Source organism: Pan troglodytes, chromosome 10 (genome assembly GCF_028858775.2).
Source record: "Pan troglodytes isolate AG18354 chromosome 10, NHGRI_mPanTro3-v2.0_pri, whole genome shotgun sequence".
In the NCBI taxonomy this organism is placed as follows: Eukaryota; Metazoa; Chordata; class Mammalia; order Primates; family Hominidae; genus Pan; species Pan troglodytes.
Window position 1 is genome coordinate 83,230,590 of NC_072408.2, and position 20,988 is coordinate 83,251,577.

Below are 20,988 nucleotides of genomic sequence, written 5' to 3' on the forward strand. Positions count from 1 at the left end.
ATTAGATTTCCAGTATGCAGAAATATCCTCACTGGCTTCCCATTACATTTACAATATAATCCATAACCTGGAAATTCAACACAGTCTGGCCTGCTTCTTGTTCCAACCTCATTCTCTACTACTCTCCTGTCACTTACTTGGCTCCTGCCGTAATAGTCTTCTTGGTATTTCCTCAAGAAAGGCCATCTTTTGCCCAGTCACAGGGCTTTTATCTCTTGCTCTTTCTACCTGGAATATTCCTACCCCAGATCATCACATTAGTAGCTCCTCTCCTTTGTTGTCTGGGGTCAAAGGTCATCTCTTCAGAAAAGCCCTTTGGTTTCTTCATGGTACTTTTTGATACGTTCTTAATTTCAACATGGCACAATTTGGCATTTTTTTTTTTAGGGTTAGTACCCACCACTTCACAGTTATACTATTATCACTTTACCTTACATGATTTTCATTGTAGCTCCTATCATTATCTGAAAAATATAGTTTATTGCTTTTCTTCCTCCATTAGACATTAAATTCCATGAGAGAAGGAAGTTTTGTCTGCCTTATTTTCCCATAAATTCTCAGGTCCTGGTAAACTTCCTGCCCTATTGAAGGTGTCGCATCCTACCATACTAAAGATGTTCAATAAATTTATGTTGAATGAGTCAATAAACCAACTTTATATTTTTATAAAACATCATAAAGTATATGGTGTCTCTTTCAGTTACTAAATCCAAGATTCATTTGATTCATAAAAATAATTTTAAATGTATGGTACTGATGCAGAGAGATAAACTGACCTAAAGAACATAGCAGATAGCTTTCAGAAACAGACACATACATACATGGAGCTCAGATATACAACAGAAATAGGGAAAATAAATTACTCAGTTAACAATATGAGGTTATCAACTGGTCATCAATATTGGAAAAGTAGAGAGAACTCTACTTCTTACCACACACAAAGAATAGTTCTATGAAGACTACAGACATAATGTAAAAAAGCAAAACTGGAAAATCTTTAGAATAAGAGAATATCTTCATAAACTTGGGACAGAGACTCCTTTAAAAAGACACAAAAAAGCACTAACCCAAAAATTAAAAAATCAGTAAGTTCAATATTAAAAGTATAAATTTATTTAAAGGTATCATAAACTGAAAAGGCACAAAATAAGATATTTGCAACACCCATAATTAACAAAAGGTTGGTACCTAGAATGTTCTTAAAAAAAAACTTCAATAAATCATTAGAAAAAGAACATCATAATAGCAAAATAGGGCAAAGACTTGAACAGTGATTCACAGAAGAAAAATGCAAATGGGCAATAAATGTATGAAAAGATGTTCATCCTTTTTTAGTGATGAGGCAAATACAAATCAAAATAATAAATATTTTATACTCAGTAAAATTAACAAAAACTAATGTCTGATAATACCAAATACTGATGAGGATGGGATCATCGAGATGTCTTAAGCACTGTTAATGGAGTATAAGTTGATACAAGCACTTTGGAAAACAATGTGAGCTTCTTATATAAAACTGAATACCCTGTGGGTCCAACAATTCCACTCTTGGATCTAGAAAAACTTTTACAGGTATATACCAAGAGACAAGAATAAGAATGTTCATAGCAACACTGTTCATAATAGCAAAAACCAAAACAACATATTCATCAATTGAAAAATGAATTTTAATAAATTGTGGCATATGCATATAATGAAATAGTATATAGCACTAAAAAGGAATGATCTAGTTCTATAACAAACGACATGATTGAATATTAAAAGTAAAATGTTAATTACAGCCAGGCACAACGGCTTGCATCTATAATCCCAGCTACTCAGGAGGCTGAGGTGGGAGGATTGCTTGAGGCCAGGAGTTCAAGACCAGCCTAGACAACATAGCAAGACCTATCTCTAAAAGAAATAAAAATAAAAAAAAAGTTAGCTGGGCGTGGTAGCTCACACTGTAATCCTAGCATAGCAGGCATCTGTAGTCCCAGCTACTAGGGAGGCTGAGGTGGGAGCATCACTTGAGCCCAGGTGTTCAAAGCTGCAGTAAGCTGTGATAACACCAATGCACCCTAGTGTGGGCAACAGAGCAAGACCCTGTCTCTTTAAAAAATTAAAAAAAAAAAAAAAGGTAACTACAAACAGCAAGTCCTAGAAAATTATATAAACCATGACACCATTCTTTTAAAATTGAAAACCAAGCAAAATCTAGTGATACATACGTGAGTAAAAAACAATAAAAAAAAGACTTTTTAAAAAGCAAAGAATAATAAAAAGAAAAAAATACAACCTAGTCATGCCCTCTTGGGGCAGGCTCAGGGATAAAAAAGCAGCAGAGGCCGGGCGCGGTGGCTCACGCCTGTAATCCCAGCACTCTGGGAGGCCGAGGCTGGTGGATCACGAGGTCAGGAGACTGAGACCATCCTGGCTAACACGGTGAAACCTCGTCTCCACTAAAAAATACAAAAAAAAAAAAAAAATTAGCTGGGCGTGTTGGTGGGCACCTGTAGTCCCAGCTACTTCGGAGGCTGAGGCAAGAGAATGGCGTGAACCCGGGAGGCGGAGCTTGCAGTGAGCCGAGATTGCACCACTGCACTCCAGTCTGGGCGACAGAGCGAGACTCCATCTAAAAAAAAAAAAAAAGCAGCAGAAAGACCTAAGGTACATGGAAGATTCTAGTTCTTAAGCTGAGTGATAGCTCAATAAGGGCTCATTGTATAATTATGCTCTCATTTACATATGACACATATTCTTTTGTATGTATCAGACAGAACATTTAATGCTAATTTAAAATACTTTATAAGAACCACTAGCAGAATTAATGTAGGTTTTAGCATTCTGTCAGTAAAACACAGGTGTCTATGTCTTGAATAACTTTAAAACAGCCTGAACTGTAAAGTTAGCTCTATTCACCCTTTCTAACCCATTTTCGATGGAAGTATTACTACATGATTTTGATAGCCGTGAAGTAACAAGAATATGCAGAAACAGCAGTATACAGAGTGCACCTCTTTACCAAAAAAACCAGAAAGCCCATGTTTCTATTTATTTTCCCTCACCCCATTCACAAGCATTAACAACTATTCAGACAAAAGAGGCTAGGGAATATAAAAATCATTATGATTTCCTACATCAGTTACATAATAGTAGACTATTCAAACATAAGTTTAAGAGGGACAGTGACTTTTTTTCTGTATCCCTTGGCATATAACTGATACTCACTAAATACTCTCTAAATGACTGAATAGATATTTGGCAAATGAATCATTGTGTGACTCCAGTGCAGTTTCACCGTCTCACCTACCAAAGATAACATTACAGTGCCCTCTGCTGTTTCTACTTCAAGTGGAAGTAAAGCAACCTGCTTTGCTACTCACATTACTCATCTTTAGTAGAAATCACACTGAAATAGTTAATATAATTAACATATCTGCTGCATCTAAGGAGAACATGAATCAAAAACATTTTTACCTTCTGAATTCAACTCATCAATATAAAATTTGAAGAATTTTACAAGTTTCAAAGTTTGCCTTTAATCTAAGTGGAAGCTAAAATAAGATGAAGTAATTTTTTAAAGTCATAAATAATAATCTGTATGTAAATCCTATATCTCCTTTTCTTCTAAGGTATACATTTCTTAAATACTCCAATAATTTAAATGTCAGTATAGATCACGTACTTTTTTCATTCTATAGTACATGATACTAATCAAGTACCAAGAAATTACAGCTGACGTTTAAGCAGTCAAAAATGTGTATTTAGGGACTGGGAGTGGTAGCTCACACCTGTAATCCCAGCACTTTGGGAGGCAGGCAGATTATTTGAGGTCAGGAGTTTGAGACTAGCCTGGCCAACATGGTGAAACCCCATCTCTACTAAAAATACAAAATTGGCTGGGCATGGTGGTGCATGCCTGTAATCCCAGCTACTCAGGAGGCTGAGGCAGGAAAATTGCTTGAACCCGGGAGACAGAGGCTGCAGTGAGCCCAGGTTGTGTCCCTGCACTAGGTGACAGAGCAAGACTCCGTGTCAAAAAAAAAAAGTGCATTTAACTTTTGACCCTCCAAAAACTTAAGTACTAATAGCCTACTGTTTGCTGTTGACTGGAAGCCTTATACATAATACGAAGAGTCAACACATATTGTATATGTTGTATGTATTACATATTGTATTATGTAATACAATATATACATAAGCTAAAGAAAATGTTATTAAGAAAATCATAAGAGAAAATACAATTACAGTACTATACCATATTTATTGATACCATAGGTTTATGCCGTCTGTTTACAAGATGAATCATCAGTTTGAAATAGCAGCAACCACAGCTGCAGACCTCAATCTAGAGCTAAATATTAAGCAATTAAACTTTTTCTTGTAATGTCATGGCCTTTGCTTCTTGGGAGCAACCGAAGTATCAACAGTGGTACTTCACATGGGTCCCATAGCGTTATTCAAGGTTTACAATATTGCACGAAACATGATGAAAATAGGCAAGAATGATGAGAAATGACTTTTTAAAGCAATATGCAATTTACTGGAGCAAATAACTTCATACAGAGATGACTAGCATCACACAGCATTTTAAGTAGATATTCGCAACACCTGAGCTCATTGTAATAAAAGGAAGTGGTTAGAAAATTATTACAGTAGTACAGTATGTACTAGTTAATGTTATGTAGTTACAATTTAATATTGTATCTTTATGTTTGTTTACATTTTTCTCAACTGGGAATGGCAACGTGTACGGTGTGTGTGAAAAGTTTTGATAAATTTTTACTTGTGTAATAGATTTGTGTATATTTTAAAGTAGTAAGAAAATAAACTAGTACCTACATATATTTTATGCATTCATGATATACCTAACCTTTCCTTTATTTTTTTCTATGTTTCTAAGGTACAGTTCATCTGTGAGTTTTAAATTGTCACAAACCTCAGAAAAATTTTCCAATATATTTATTTTTAAAAATACACATAGAAGTGGACTCGTGCAGTTAAAAGTTGTCTTGTTCAAGGGTCAACTGTACTTCACTTTAAAAGATATATGGTCTCTAACAAATGATTATACAGACCCAGCCTTTTAATACTTGGCAGAGTACATTATAAAGTCATCTCTAATATTATGTTGTATATTTTTATTTATATATATGCTTGAAATATATAACCTTACGTAAATTTCTTCTATTCGAAGTAAAAAAGATCTCCATTTGTAAAAACCCAGTTCCTAAGATAAAATATTTCAGTTAATATTTAAAATGCTATTCTATTTATAAAGCTCAGCAGTGCCATTCAGTTCACCTGAGTCCATGTCTAAATATATGAGGTAATTAAAGAAACTGAAGAATCCATTGAAATTAAATGCCAAGTAAGTATCACAAGGCTGAACAACAAAACATAAAAATATTTTGAAGCTTGGTGCAGTGGCTCACACCTGCAATGTCAGCATTTTGGGAAGCCAAGGCAGGAGGATCGGATCGCTTGAGTCCAGGAGTTTAAGACCAGCCTCGGCAATGTAGGAAAACCCTGTGTCTACAAAAAATAAAAATAAAAAAAATTTAGCTGGGCACACGCTTGTAGTCCCAGCTACTCAGGAGGCTGAGGTGGGAAGACCGCTTGAGTCTAGGAGAAGTTGTGGCTGCAGTAAGCTGTGATTGTGCCACTGCACTCCAGCCTGGGTGTCAGAGTAAAACCCTGTCTCAAGAAAATCAAAAACAACATTTTGAGATTTGTGTTCTTTTTTCTATTTTTAAGATTTCTACCTCCTAATGATGATTGTATAATAAATAATATTTATAAAATATTTTGAGTTATTGCATTTAAGAATGAAAAAAGGGCTAGGCACGGTGGCTCACACCTGTAATCCCAACACTCTGGGAGGCCAAGGCAGGAGGATCACTTGAGACCAGGAGTTCAAGACCAGCCTGGGCAACATAGTGAGACCACATCTTTACAAAAAATTTCAAAAATTAATTGGGTGTGGTGGCACAAGCCTGGAGTCCTAGCTACTCAGGTGACAGGAAGATCCCTTGAGCCCAGAAGTCCAAGGTTGCATGAGTTATGATCGTGCTACTGTACTCCAGCCTGGGTGACAGAGTGAGTCCCCTGTCTCTAAAAAATAAGAATTTTAAAAAAAAGGATTAGCATATTACTTTAAATCCTCTCTTTTTAGAAAAAAAATTACATACATACTATAACCAGTTAGAGATAAACAGCAACTGATCTAGACTAAAAAAGTTTATAGTTAGAAGAAACCTTTACCATTATCTCATTCAGTTCCTTTCCTAGGTCAATGAAATATGAGTCCCAGAACAGTAAACTGACTTGCAGTAATCAGATAATTGTTTAGGAATCAATAATAAAACTTCCTAAATCAATATAATTTTCTATATTATTCATCAATGAAGTTAAAAATCTTCATCTATGATGCAGTAAAATTTTAACTGTTTAGTTATACTTGAATGCAGCAAACAGTTTCCTTCTATCTTTGAATAACAGTAGAAGGAAGACACACTGGACTAGTAACCAATTCTAACTTCTCGGATACTTGTGCTATCTTAACTTCAGGCTCTCCTCTATAAAATTAATGCTTCATTAGATAATTTCTGAAGTTCCTTTCACCTCAGCAATTCTATGATTTTTAATATAAAAATTGCCCCTCTTACTCCCTGGCTAGACTATAAAAATTTTTAGGGGCAGGAATCATGTTTTATTCATTATGTACCTCCAAAAGTTGGCAGTGTCTGCCACTCCCTGCCCCAAAAAACTCTCAGTAAAATGTGTTGAGGTGAATTGGATATAATTTTCAAGGATACATCTTCTAAATTCCTAAGGTAAAACATGTTTCACTTATAAAATACCCAAAGTATAAAACAATTTTCGTAATCAAATTATTATGTAAAAATTCTGACAAAATAAAAGTGTTTCTCCCTTTCACATGGCAGTGAAATCCTTGTGCTAGATCTATGCCATGTGATAACTGTAGAAAGAAATACTATGAAGAAGAGGTCCCAAATTATGAGTTAGATAATTAAGTAAATAATGCATCTTTAGATAAGATGTAAATATACAAACACTGCCTATGAATCTCAGATGGACAATGAGAACAGATGGGGCACTGGGTACTAAATGACCATTTATATTCTTTACTTTATATTTCAATTCCTGGAAAGAAAAGTAGAAGACTTAATAATTCAAAATTGAAACACCATTTGCCTTTCATAATAATCACACATCAAAATATTATCATGTCCCCAAACATGCCGTTCAAGCTTCAGCTACTTACTTGATGGCCCAAGGACATCTTTGCTATCACCAAGAAGCTTTTAAGGCAGGGTAATTGAGCAGCAAACAAATACAGTCCAAATCAGGAAGAAGCAAAATGCATCAGGACGGAAACAGCAGTGAAACAAAAGGACAAGGAAAATAGCATTAGTTTATAAGTAGAAAGCACATGCACATCAATAGTAATAACCGTAATAATTTACAAGAAACTTCCTTTTCCACACACAAAAAAAGATCTTGGATTAAGCAGTATCAAATATTTGTTTTGTCTTTAGAAAATGAAGGTGGTAAGAGAAAAATGGATCACCTAAGTATTTTGTTTTGAAAATTAAGTCAAAAATTACTTTCAATTACAATTCAAGATACGTTAGTAAAGGTAAAAATTACATAGAAATTTAAGAGACAGCCAAGTTATGCATTCCTTAAATTTAAGGTGGTTTAAAACTATATAACACCCATGCACTATTAAAGATTAGTTCTGCATGCCATGAAAGCACGTGGGATTTAGTATGTTTCTTCTACAAAAGAGTAAGGAACATTTATTGAGTGCTTGTTACATGCCAAGCATTGTGTGAAGAGCATCTACAGAGGCATCAACAAAGTAGAACAAATTCTTTCTCAAATGGCAAAAAAAAAAAAAAAAGAGAGAAACATTAATTAGAAAGAAGTTTTACTAAGTCAGACAAACTTTTCTTAGGGCCCACTAAAAATCAAGCATAATATTTGGAGCTAATGGTCTTTGGGAAGTCAGAAGACCCAACCCTTGAATGAAGAACTTGCAATCAACTAAAAGAAACAGGAAAAAGTCTGCTGACCTTTTGTTTAGTAACTATTTTAACATAAATTACTCTAAATGTTGCCCATGGACAAGTGCTTTGGTTCTGGTAGAAACAGAGTTCTCAGCTCTCCTTCATTTTAAATACCAAATGCAGTAACATACCAAAACAAATGCAGTAACAGAAACAAAAAATTCCCAATAATTACATTATTTGTTGGTCTTAAAGAGACCTGAGGATCTTAATTAGCTGTGACAAAACAAGTTAGCAGTTGTTTGCTTTGGGCTTTTGTCACCTCCTTGAATAAAATCTTGGACCTATTCCTTCCCTAAGTGATGGCTTTTTACAATACTTGAAATGATCTTCTAATGCCTTGAAGGCATTTGCTCTATTCATGTTTGTGCAGTTTCCCATTTAATCTCATTCTTCTGGTTTTACAAACAAACTAAAGTTGGCAAAGTTATATTCTCCTGGGCTGAAGCAATCCTCCAGCCTCTGCCTCCCAAAATGCTGGAATTACTGATGTGAGCCACCACACCAGGCCCTAAATCACCTCTAATGAACAGAATACAGCCAAAGTGATGGGATGTCTCTTCTGGGATTAGATTATAAAGAGACTGTGACTCCCATCTTGCATGCAGTTTCTCAATCTCTTATAGATTACCCTGGGGAAAGCCAACTGTCACTTCATATGGCAGCCTTGTAGAGAGGCCCGCTAGGTGAAAGAACTATGGTGTTAGTGAGGTCGGCAAACACCACTAAGTGAACTTGGAAGCAGATCTCCCACTCCACCTTCCATCCCCAGTCTTTCGTTTTTTGTTTTTTGAGGTAGAGTCTCGCTCTGTTGCCCAGGCTGGAGTGCAGTGGTGTGATCTCGGCTCACTGCAATCTCCGCCTCCCGGGTTCAAGCGATTCTTCTGCCTCAGCCTCCTGAGCAGATGGGTCTACAGGCACGTGCCACCACACCCAGCTAATTTTTGTATTTTTAGTAGAGACGGGGTTTCACCATGTTAGCCAGGCCAGTCTCGAACTCCTGACCTTCTGATCCGTCCACCTCAGCCTCCCAAAGTGCTGGGATTACAGGCATGAGCCACCGTGCCCGGCATAGTCAGTCTTTCAGTTGAGACTGCAGCAATGCCCAATCCCCACTATCCTGACTGCAACCACATGAGAGACTGAGTGAGAGACTTCTAGCTAAGCTACTCTTGGATTTTGATCCACGGAAATCTGAGATAATAAATGCTTGTTGTTTTATGCCACTTAATTTTTAGATAGTTTGTTGTGTACCAATAAATAACATAACACTGGAAAACTGGAAAAAAGTTAAGCTGACAGAAACAACTGTGGCAAACTTTACAAATGCTTCATAGACATCTTCTAAGATCTTCCTGAATTTGATATAAATGATTGCATCGTTTCCCTAGATTTATCAGTAACTTCCTAAAGGAAAGCAGTGGTTCTAATCGTGTGTATACATGGCTGAGAGTATTTAATTTCACAAGGCCAGTCATGTTTGAAGGTTTTACAGTTCATCTTCTATTTAAAGATTAATAAGCTCAACTTTCATTGTACAGTTCTGTTATATTCTCATATTTTGTCAATTAACAGCACTATGTCAACTGCTATACAGCTGTACTCCTTACTTTTTTACTCCCAGAAAATAATCCTTAGCATATACAACTACTAAATATTTGCTCCAAAAATGTCCAAGCATGGTTAGTCTCGACATTACCCTCAAGCATGTCTGTGTCATACAAATCTGATTCTATTGGATCAATCCTATTTTTTTCAAGTTGAGGCACTGAACAATAATCAAAACAAACATCATCTTTTCCAATCATCCATTCATCCATTTAACAAATATTTACTTAGTAACTACTGCTGACATATATCACTTAGACACCAAGGGACATAGCAGTAAGCAAAACAGACAAAAATCCTGCCCTTGGTACTCATGTCCTAGTAAGACAGATGAACAGTAACATAAAAAATGTTAAGTAAAAATTCATGGTATAACATATAGCATAAAAACTAGGGGGGAAAATAAGTAACAAATGGGGACACAAAAAATATTAGGGAAAGGGAGTTAAAATTTTAGATAGGTTGGCCTAAGAAGGCTTCAATACAGAGTTGACTGAATAAGATGAAGGAACCTGGCATAACAACATACAGGGTGAAAGTATTAAAGACAGAGGGAAGAGCAAGTGTACAGGATTATGATGCAAGCAAGTCTGGAATGTTTATGGAAGAGCACGAAGGCCAATGAGGCTGGAATGCAATGCAAAAATAGGAAAGTAGTAGGAGATGAGGTCAGAGGGGTAAACAGATGTCAGGTTGTATAGGACTTTGTAGGGTCTAGTCAAAACTTTGGTTTTACTTTGAATAAGATGGGGAACCACTGGATGGTTTTGAGAAGAGAATTGACACAGTCTGATTATGTTTTAACAGAATCACTCTGATTGCTATGTTGATATCAGACTAGAGAGACAAGGGTATAATCACTTAGGAGGTTACCGCTATAATCTAGGAGAGGGGGAATCGTGGACCAAAGTGTTAACAGTGAAGGTGATGAGAAGTAGCTGAGTTCCAAATATATTTTGAAAATAGAGCAAACAAGATTTCCAAATAGACCAAATGTGAGATAAAAAAGGCAGGAACAAAATGATGTCAAGTGTTGGGGTTTGAGCACCTGGAAGGATGGGACTCCCATTATCTGAGACAGAAAAGATAGTGAGAGCAGCTAGTTTACAGGAAGAAATATAAGGAGCTCAGTTTGGGTCAAATTAAGTTTGAAATGCATGTCAGACATTCATCCAAGTGGAAATGTCAAGTAAGCAGTTGGATATATAAATCTGTAGAGGGAAAGGTTCAGGCTGGTAAGAAAAACATAAATTATGTATGAGAGTTATGTTATATGACCTGAATGGCTTAATCATAAGAGACTGAAAAATGCCATGGGATAAAAGAACAGGCCCTAGAAAAACATATATTATAATGGACAACACAACTAAGAATCACACTCAAACACTGCAAATGCAAAGCTGAAACACAATGAAAAATAAGCATGGCTTCAGAAAACTTCCTCAAAAGGATATGGATACAAAAGCACTGAACTGGGAGTCAAGTGAAATCATCCTTCCAGAGTTGCTTGTAAGTGATGCCAATGGGAAACAGGATATAAGTAATTGAGGATTACATATCAAATTTACAAAGTAACGTATACCACTGAACTCTTCTGCACATGGCTAAACTGCACACTACTAATTTCTTATTCTTACCACTTCTAGGACCTGGGTCAAATTTGTATAGTACCATGTTGTATAACACATGAATAAAAACAATGTGAAATTATTGATGTGGAACCACTCTACACAATTAACTTGTACAATATTTAAAAAGTAAAATGCTAGGCGTTCTTCTTGCTTTTTGTTAAAGAACCTAAATAGAGCTAGAATCTCAGAGAATCCAAGAACAGCTTCTCAGTTTATTCAGAAAAAGGTCATCATGGGCGCCTTGTAGCCCCAGCTACATGGGAGGCTGAGGCAGGAGGACTGCTTGAGCCCAGGAGTTCAAGGCTGCAGTGTACCATGATCCATGATCGCACCTGTGAACAGACACTGCACTCCAGCCTGAGCAACATAGTGAGACCCTGTCTCTAAAAAGCAACAGTTTCTCTAATTGACTCTATTTGAGTATGTTATTGTTTACCATTGTCCCACAGACAATGTCCACACAGTTATCTAATTTTGTTATAAGTACATCGATAAGATATATCAGTAATAAAAGTTTGAGACATACTATCAAAGTATTTAAAAGCATGAAATATTTATAGCCATTACCCAAACATTTACTAATTTTAGTCTATAAATCTCAGAAATAGTGCACAATGCAAAAAAAAGTGATTTTATTTTATTGTATGTCTAAATATTTGCCACCTCATCTATAATTAGCATTAAACAAGCAATCTTGAGGGTATATAAACATCTTCATCCTGGGAAACTTCTCAGTCTCAAATAAACCACGATGGAAGGCCACCCTAATAATAAAGAAGCAATCCCACGCAATCTATAGTTTTGATTCCATCCCTTTGGCACAGCACTTCCCTCTTAATATACATCACGGCTTGATTTAAGTCATCTGACTCATGACAAAGAGCTCATCAAGCACTGATGTAGCTGGTGGCACCTTTTCACCCAATAAAGTTGATCAAGTTGCTACAGAAGCAATCCTACTGCAGCTGGCTCCGAGAAACTACAATTCAGAAAGAGTATACAAAACATCTGAAGAGTGCTCTATTTAGCGTTATCATAGGCCCTTAGAATAAGAAACTTCAGAGAGAGCTATATAGTGCAGCTGAGAACTGTCTGTTCTTCGAACAGGAGTCATCACTCTACACTTAGCTGAATTTTTAATATTCCTGTAATCATCTGCAAAATATACTTGTGCACATTTTACCCTTGAGTTTCATGGGAGAGATTTTAAAGGAGTATTTGTCTCGGAACTACAGCTTATCACTGTTGGATAAAGAATATTATCTGGCCTGCCAAGCAGATATTTAAAAATAACCTAATCGCACTTTTGATCCAGCAATTCCCCTTCTAGGAATATTAATAAGGGGATCATACAAAATGTTCAAAAAGCTGTGTCTGGCCAGGTGCAGTGGCTCACGCCTGTAATCCCAGCACTTTGGGAGGCTGAGGCGGGCGGTTCACAAGGTCAGGAGATTGAGACTTTCCTGGCTAACAAGGTGAAACTCCGTCTCTACTAAAAATACAAAAAATTAGCCGGGCGTGGTGGCGGGTGCCTATAGTCCTAGCTACTCAGGAGGCTTAGGCAGGAGAATGGCATGAACCCGGGAGGCGGAGCTTACAGTGAGCCAAGATCGCGCCACTGCACTCCAGCCTGGGCGACAGAGCAAGACTCCGTCTCAAAAAAATAAAATAAAATAAAATAAAAATAAAAAGATGTGTCCACGGATATTTACCACAACACCATTTACAGTAATCTAAAGAAGTAACCTGTTTTAAACAGGGTAATAAAATACCTTCACACAATGAAATAGCAAGCATGTAGTCATTAAAGTTTCTTTTTCCAGCCAGGTGCAGTGGCTCACACCTGTAATCCCAGCACTTTGGGAGGCCAAGGTGGGAGGATCACTTGAGGTCAAGAGTTTGGGACCAGCCTGGCCAACATGGTGAAACCCCGTCTCTACTAAAAATATAAAAATTAGCTGGGTGTGGTGGTACACGCCTGTAATCCCAGATACTCTGGAGGCTGAGGCAGGAGAATTTCTTGAACCTGGGAGGTGAAGGTTGCAGTAAGCCGAGATCACACCACTGCACTACTGGGCAAAAGAGCAAGACTCTGTCTCAAAAAAGAAAAAAAAAAAGTTCATTTTTCCACCTACTAAAAAAATCCATTATATATTGGCTTTTAAAAGTAGGTTATAAAGAAGCTTGTATGATATGACCCTACTTTTATAAATTTTCTTATACAATACAAACTTACGAAAGATGCCACCAAAATATCAACAGTAGTTAACTTTAGGAGGTAGGATTTTACTTATATTTTTCTGTATTTTTTAAATATGGCATACTAGTATGCATTATTTTTACAGTCAAAAAAGAACTTATTTACATTTTGAAAAAAATATAAAGTTTTTAACTGATATTTTTCAATCTACACTAGCTTATTTCTTATTATGACATAATTATTTATGATTAAGTATAGTGGGAAGTACATTTTAAGAATCCAACTTGAAATCCTAAAAAGATGCAAAAATGTTAACATGTCCCACACAGCACCACATATTACTCACTGTCTCTTGAACTTCAGCAACTTCTGAATATGGCAATATCTAAAAAGAAAACAAATTTTCTTGGGAGTGATTTAATCTCATATACTTAAATCTGAATCTAGAGAGCACCCAGAATTTATCAAATAAATTAAGCGGTGCAATAATCTTTTAAGTAACAGTTATTTTTCAAAAGGTGCAATATTACTTCTACACTGAAAATTGAACCCTTTTTTAAAAATCTTTTTCCAGGCTGGGTGCGGTGGCTCATGCCTGTAATCCCAGCACTTTGGGAGGCTGAAGCGGGTGGATCATTTGAGGTCAGGAGTTCGAGAACAGCCTGGCCAACCTGGTGAAACACCGTATCTACTAAAAATACAAAAAATTAGCCAGGCATGGTGGCAGGTGCCTGTAATCCCAGCTACTTGGGAGGCTGAGGCAGGAGAATCGCTTGAACCCGGGGGCGGGGGCGGAGGCTGCAGTGAGCCAAGATTGCGCCATTGCACTCCAGCCTGGACAAGAACGAAACTCTGTCTCAAAAAAAAAATATATTTTTTTAATCCTGAGTCATCTGGAAATTACAGTTAATTTGCCAACCTGTGGAGTCCTCTCTGGCATTGGCCTGGTAGGTTTTCACACTTTATATCCTTCCTTTATGTATTTAAAGTCTTCTTTAAATGTATGTATCAGTCTTCTTTATGTATGTATCAGTCTTCTCATGTAAGCCTCTTTTGGTTTCTAAGAATACTCCTCTGCTCTGGCTTCCCTTCTATTTTCCTGCCTCCACACTTTGTCCTCCCATTCAGTAAGTGAATGGCCATTACCAGTGCTCAGCTTCAACTATTTGTTGTTCTTCCTCTACCTGCTCTTTTCCTGCAGGTTCCATTGATGCTCAAGGCTCATTTATCACCTATATTCAGATAACTTCCTAGTTTCTTCTTCATACCTAGCATATCTCCAAAACTTCAAAACATTTCTACCTATATGTTTGGACATTATTAACTTCTAGTTCTAAAATTACGTTAACAAAGGAAGGGCTTTACATCTTTGTATCAGAGATAGTACTCAGCTTTCTCTCAGAAACCAGCTTCCACACTGATTTGCCCATCTTTCTTTCAAACACTCAGGCATAAACCCTTGATTCCTCTGAGACATTTCCCCCAACATCTGATTAAATTATTAAATTCTGATTTTTTTGCCTCTATGGTGCCTATTTCACATTGAGTCTTTTTTTTTTTCACTTCCCATTAGTGCCCCCTATGTCAGACCCACATCACCTCATGTGTCAACTTCTGCATCTCCCTTTTGGTAGATGTCCCTGCATACAGTCTCAGCCCACTCATTCATTTACTATGCTACATACCAGAATTTAAAAACATGATAAAAACATAGTCCCTACTGCCAAGATCACCATACACAGAAGACAGTATGTATTACGGTTTAATCAACACTAAGATAAGTGATCTCCAGTCTACCCAACATTACCCATTCTTCAGGCTATCCCATCATTAGCATGCCACTTAACTTCTTTCTGTGAGGTTTCTTTTTCTCCTTTGTAAATGCACTAATTATTAAACCTTACAAATTTCTAGAATTGTTATGAGGCTTAATAATAGTTTACCTGAGTATTGTATATAAATTTGTTTTGAAAATCAGTATATAGACATAAGGCAGAATTACTTATTATTAAAACAAATGACAAAGACTAAGAAAGGACCTAGAAAAAAGTGATTAATTTGCCAACTTAATTTTCTAGGCAGTCACTCTGGCCTCATTTCTCCTCCACTAAAGAACATCTGGTGGCACCCTATTCTTTTAAAAATAAGCCCCAAACACTGATAGTTAAAATATTTTACAATTTGGCCCAATTATCCATCCCACAGAAATAATGATTTTCTATGAGATGGTCTCACATCTCCACTTAACTCAAACTCCACTTAGCTAAAATTCTGTCTAGTAAAACTGATTGCTTAAAGTGATCTGTAATTTTCTCCCTACTTTGTTTCTGCTTTCCTACTCAATAGCTTGAAATTTTTATATGTATTTTCTGTCTTTCTCCACTCAAATGTTAGCTCCACTGGAGTGGGAATTTTGTTTATTTTGTTCACTGCAATATCTCTTAAAACTAGAACAGAGCTTTGTGCCATAGCAGACACTCAACAAACCCCTCACCTTGAGAGCTCAAATTGCCAATTCTGCTACCTATGTTCAAGCTAAAGTTATCGTTCTCCAACTCTGACTTTCTAATGTGAATTCTTTGATATTTCATAATTATCTCACAGTATTGTCTCTCTTGCCATATAAATAAATAAATAATTCAATTGTTATTTAACTTTTCTCCACCATTATAATGGTCTAGTACAGTGCTGTCAAATAGAACTTTCTACGACGATAGAAATAGTGTGTATCTGTGATGTCCAACAGGGTAGCTACTACCTACATGTAGCTATTGAAATCTTGAAATGTGGCTAGTAAAACTAAGGAAGAACTTTTAATTTAATTAGGTTAACTTTAAATTAGTCACATGTGGGAAGTGGCTACACTATCAGACAACTCAGGTCTAGCACAATCTTACCTTTCCCTAGCTCACCTAACACTGACCACACCTCTAGCATTTGCCACTGCTGACCACTCCTTTTCTGAAAACTCTGCCCTCTCTTAGTTTCCAACCTATTTTCTCTTTCTCCTCCCTCTCTCTGCATCCTAGAATCTCTTATTTCCATTCAACATGATTTCCCCATGTGATTCCATTGACTTGATTTTTTAAAGAGCTCAGTTCACTAACTCCCCAAATCAGTTTCCTACCTTAACCACTCCTGAGCTGCAGACCCTCAAGGCCATTCCAATGATTCTCCTGGTGAATTCATTCTTCTTATATAAAGCATGACATCCTTGATAAGGGATTTCCTGACCTCCCACTGCAGGCATAACAAATAGATATTCCATCTGTCTTGTCACTGCATCTTTCTATTATCAGGTCGGATTGCAGGGGAGAGCCCACAGAGCTCCATGTGTTCCTAGCAACACTGACCCTGTACCTCCACCTTCCTGAGTAGGAGGAAAGACCCTTCACTCACCCTTTCCCACAACCCCAAACGCTTACAGACTACCCACCACTGTCTGCCCAACAGATATGCAAGCTTTACACTCAGTTCTTATTTTTTGCCTAGAAAACTTCCTTTAGGATTCTGCTCAAAAGCTACTTCATCACAATACTTCCATAATATTCCCAAAACAGCAATCATCCCCTATTTTGTTACTCTCTATCCTTCTTACCCTGCTTTATTTTTCGTCACAGCAATCATCTCGTAACACAGTTCATATTTATATATTTTTTCTTTCTCTACTGAAATGTTAGCTCCACTGGAGTGGGAATTTTGTCTATTTTGTTCACTGCTATATTCCTTAAAACTAGAACAGAGCCTGGCACCATTGTGGACACTCAGCAAATACTGAATGAATAAAGACAAGAAAAGAAAAAAAAAGGCTTAGTGATTATAACCCTAATACCTAGCAAAGTTTTTGGCCATCTGATAAGCCCAAATTCCATCACTAAGAATTCCCTCATTCTTTTCCTTAAATAGTTCTGTCCTGCATAAAATAACATTGTTACAGATTCACTATCAGTTTTTGGTAATGAAACATGAATTACATTTCTTCTGGCACTGGTGGTCTCTTGCCATGATTAATCCAACCTCCTTTATCAAGGTCTTCACATACAAGAGAAGCTCAAAATTAACCAATATGATTTTCACTTGTAACTAATGGCATGCATCTGGTGAGACTGCTGGCAGACTCTGTGGTTAGGAAACCAGAAACACTTTACTGCCCACTAAAAGAATTAAAGCTATAACCTTGAGCTTTGACTTCATTAACATTTTCCTCTAAATCTGGCCTAACGAGCCACAGTTGCCTGAAAAGGTTATGAAATAGCACAACCGAAACCATATTATCACATCATAATCATGCCAGGTGATATGAGAACTGGTTATATGAGACAGCATATACATGAACATTTCAGGGTCTGATGCTTCATCTTACGACCTGTTTCACGCATTTCAATTGTCAATCTGAAATAAAAGCATCTTACTTGAAATTTCATTTTGGCCAATTCTTTGCATGCTTATATAGAGATATGTGAGCCTACATTCTAGATTAAATCATGACTGAGATCTAAATTAAGACATAAGAGCTGCAAAAAAATACCTTCATTCCTTCTAGATTTCTATTCCATTTCTAACAAATCACTGATTAGTATATCACACTGCACAGCATCAAGCCACAGGCAAGACTGCTAATAATAACATGGAAACGTCAACCCCCATGACTCATCAATCTACCACACATAAGAATGCAGTTAGCAACTGTTCCTCATGTCTCTGCAACTACATGGTGCTCAAATGTCAAAATATTCAGCCTAGATAGAAAAGTCAAAATTATTAATAGTTACAGGAAAATAAAGCTTTGGATTAAATAAAACAGATCACGTATCACATATTTTTCAACGTATACCAAAAATTATATTAGGTAATGAATATAAAAACTAATGAATATAAAAACTTTAAAAAGATGTTTAAAAGTCTAGGTGTAATATAGATGAGTTTATAACCCAAAAAAAGCCCTCTCTTTCGATAAGAATAAGAGAATTAGAATATTTACATTTAGATCCTAGTGCTGCCCACTGTCTGGCTAACTGACTTTATGCAAATTACCCTTTCAGAGCCTCAGTTTCTTCATCTCTTAAAAACAGAGTAACATCTACCTTACAGTATTATAGAAAGGATTAAATGAGAAACTGTATGGGACACCAAGCTTCTGTACATCTCCACTTGGATACACATCTCAAACTCAGTATGTCCAAAACCGACTTCATCTTCCCTTTCTCTGCCCCTGCTCTTCTTCCTATATTTTCTCCCTTAATGAATGGTACACCTCCCACCAAATCACACAACACAGAAACCTGTAAGTCGCTCTAAATTTCTCCTTCACTTTTATTTTCCTCATCTATATTCTCCTCCACTCCTAATATTAAATCCAGGACAAGGTCCTAAAGCTCTACGTAGTCTCTCATATTTACCCTTTATTTCTCATATCCACTGCTACTACCTGCCACCTGAATTTCTTACACTTAAGCAATTTATCTTCCATACCGATATCATAGAGAGCCTTCTAAAGTTGTTCAACAACATGGTTGAATCACTTCAATGATTCTGCACTCCCACAGCCTACCAAAATTGGAGAGAAAAACATTTAACCCCATCTTCAAGGCTCTTCACAATTTTGTCAATCTTATGTCATGCATTCCTCCAAACACCCATCAATCCTACACTTCACAAATGTGACGAACTGAAAATTACTTTCACTTCTTCAAACATACCATGTTGTTGAACAATTTACTTGTTACTCTCACAGCTCCTTTTGCCTACAATGCCATTCTCACCTTCACCAGGCAAATACCTAAGTTCCTTTCAACACTCAGGTTAAGCATTACCTTGTCTTAAAAAACTTTTTTGATACTGACTTTTCAACTCCACTAAAATAACTGACTCTTCTGATCCCCTCTGCATCGTATATGGTCATCTATAACAATGTTATCTCATCCAGTATGAATTAATGCTAAACACATTAATGCCCTAAAACTCATAGAAAGAAAATGTAATTCGATATGCAAAGGCCTGAGTTCAAGTCCTGACTCCATCGTCTACTTGTCATATAGCTCGGGAAAAGCTATATAATTTCTCTTTATCCCAGTTTCTGCATCTGTAAGATGAGGATACCACCATCTTAACATCATTTTTAAGATTCTACATGTTTAATATACGTAAAATTGGTCTTTAGTATCTTCCTGAAACCACACATCCAATCAATCACCAGGTCCTGCTGATTTGCATCTCTAATTCCTTCCACATATTTTCTATTCTGCTACCACTACTGTAGGGACCAGCCCCACAGGGTCGGTGGGTTTTTCTCCCTGTGTGTGGAGACAAGATATTGTAGAAATAAAGACACTAGACAAAGAGATAAGAGAAAAGACAGCTGGGCCCGGGGTACCACTACCACCAAGACGCGGAGACTGGTAGTGGCCCCGAATGCCAGGCTGTGCTGATATTTATTGGATACAAGACAAAGGGGCAGGGTAAGGAGTGTGAGCCATCTCCAATGATAGGTAAGGTCACGTGGGTCACGTGTCCACTGGACAGGGGGCCCTTCCCTGCCTGGCAGCTGAGGCAGAGAGAGACAGGGAGAGAGAGAGACAGCTTACACCATTATTTCTGTATATCAGAGACTTTTAGTATTTTCACTAATTTTGCTAATATTATCTAAAAGGCAGAGCCAGGTGTACAGGATGGAACATGAAAGTGGACTAGGAGCATGACCACTGAAGCACAGCATCACAGGGAGACGGTTAGGCCTCCAGATAACTGTGGGCAGGCCTGACTGATGTCAGGCCCTCCACAAGAGGTGGAGGAGTAGAGTCTTCTCTAAACTCCCCCGGGGAAAGGGAGACTCCCTTTCCTGGTCTGCTAAGTAGCAGGTGTTTTTCCTTGACACTGACGCTACCGCTAGACCATGGTCTGCTTGGCAACGGGCGTCTTTCCAGATGCTGGCATTACCACTAGACCAAGGAGCCCTCTGGTGGCCCTGTCCGGGCATAACAGAAGGCTCACACTCTTGTCTTCTGGTCACTTCTCACTATGTCCCCTCAGCTCCTATCTCTCTGTGTGGCCTGGTTTTTCCTAGGTTATGATTATAGAGCGAGGATTATTATAATATTGGAATAAAGAGTAATTGCTACAAACTAATGATTAATGATATTCATATATCATTATGTCTATGATCTAGATCTAGTATAACTCTTACTGTTTTATATATTTTATTATACTGGAACAGCTTGTGCCCTCGGTCTCTTGCCTGGGCACCTAGGTGGCTTGCCACCCACACACTACCATAGAAGTTTTAATTGCCTTTTATCTAGATTTCACAACAGCATGCTTTGTTCCCTGAACTAACCACCTCTATTTCTATGGTTTTCAACCTTAGATGCACATCGAAATCAACTAAGGGACTTTAAAAGGTACTAATATACGCAACTCACCCTCTGAGATTCTAATTCAATTGAATAGGAGTGTAGCTGTACATCAGTTTTTC

At 37.2% G+C, this 20,988-nt stretch overlaps 1 protein-coding gene across 7 annotated transcripts in view; it reads right to left on the minus strand.

The window, feature by feature from the left end:
- Window positions 1-20,988, minus strand: part of OSBPL8 (oxysterol binding protein like 8) — a 208,131-nt gene that overhangs the window by 100,863 nt on the left and 86,280 nt on the right. For 3 of the 7 annotated variants that reach the window (XM_009425876.5, XM_509228.9, XM_063785932.1), the window contains exon 3: window positions 7,271-7,307. The exons of the other annotated variants lie outside the window; for them this stretch is intronic. In XM_009425876.5, coding sequence (XP_009424151.1) covers window positions 7,271-7,307 — 37 coding nt within the window. The remainder of the gene's footprint in view (window positions 1-7,270; window positions 7,308-20,988) is intronic. 7 annotated transcript variants of the gene reach the window in all.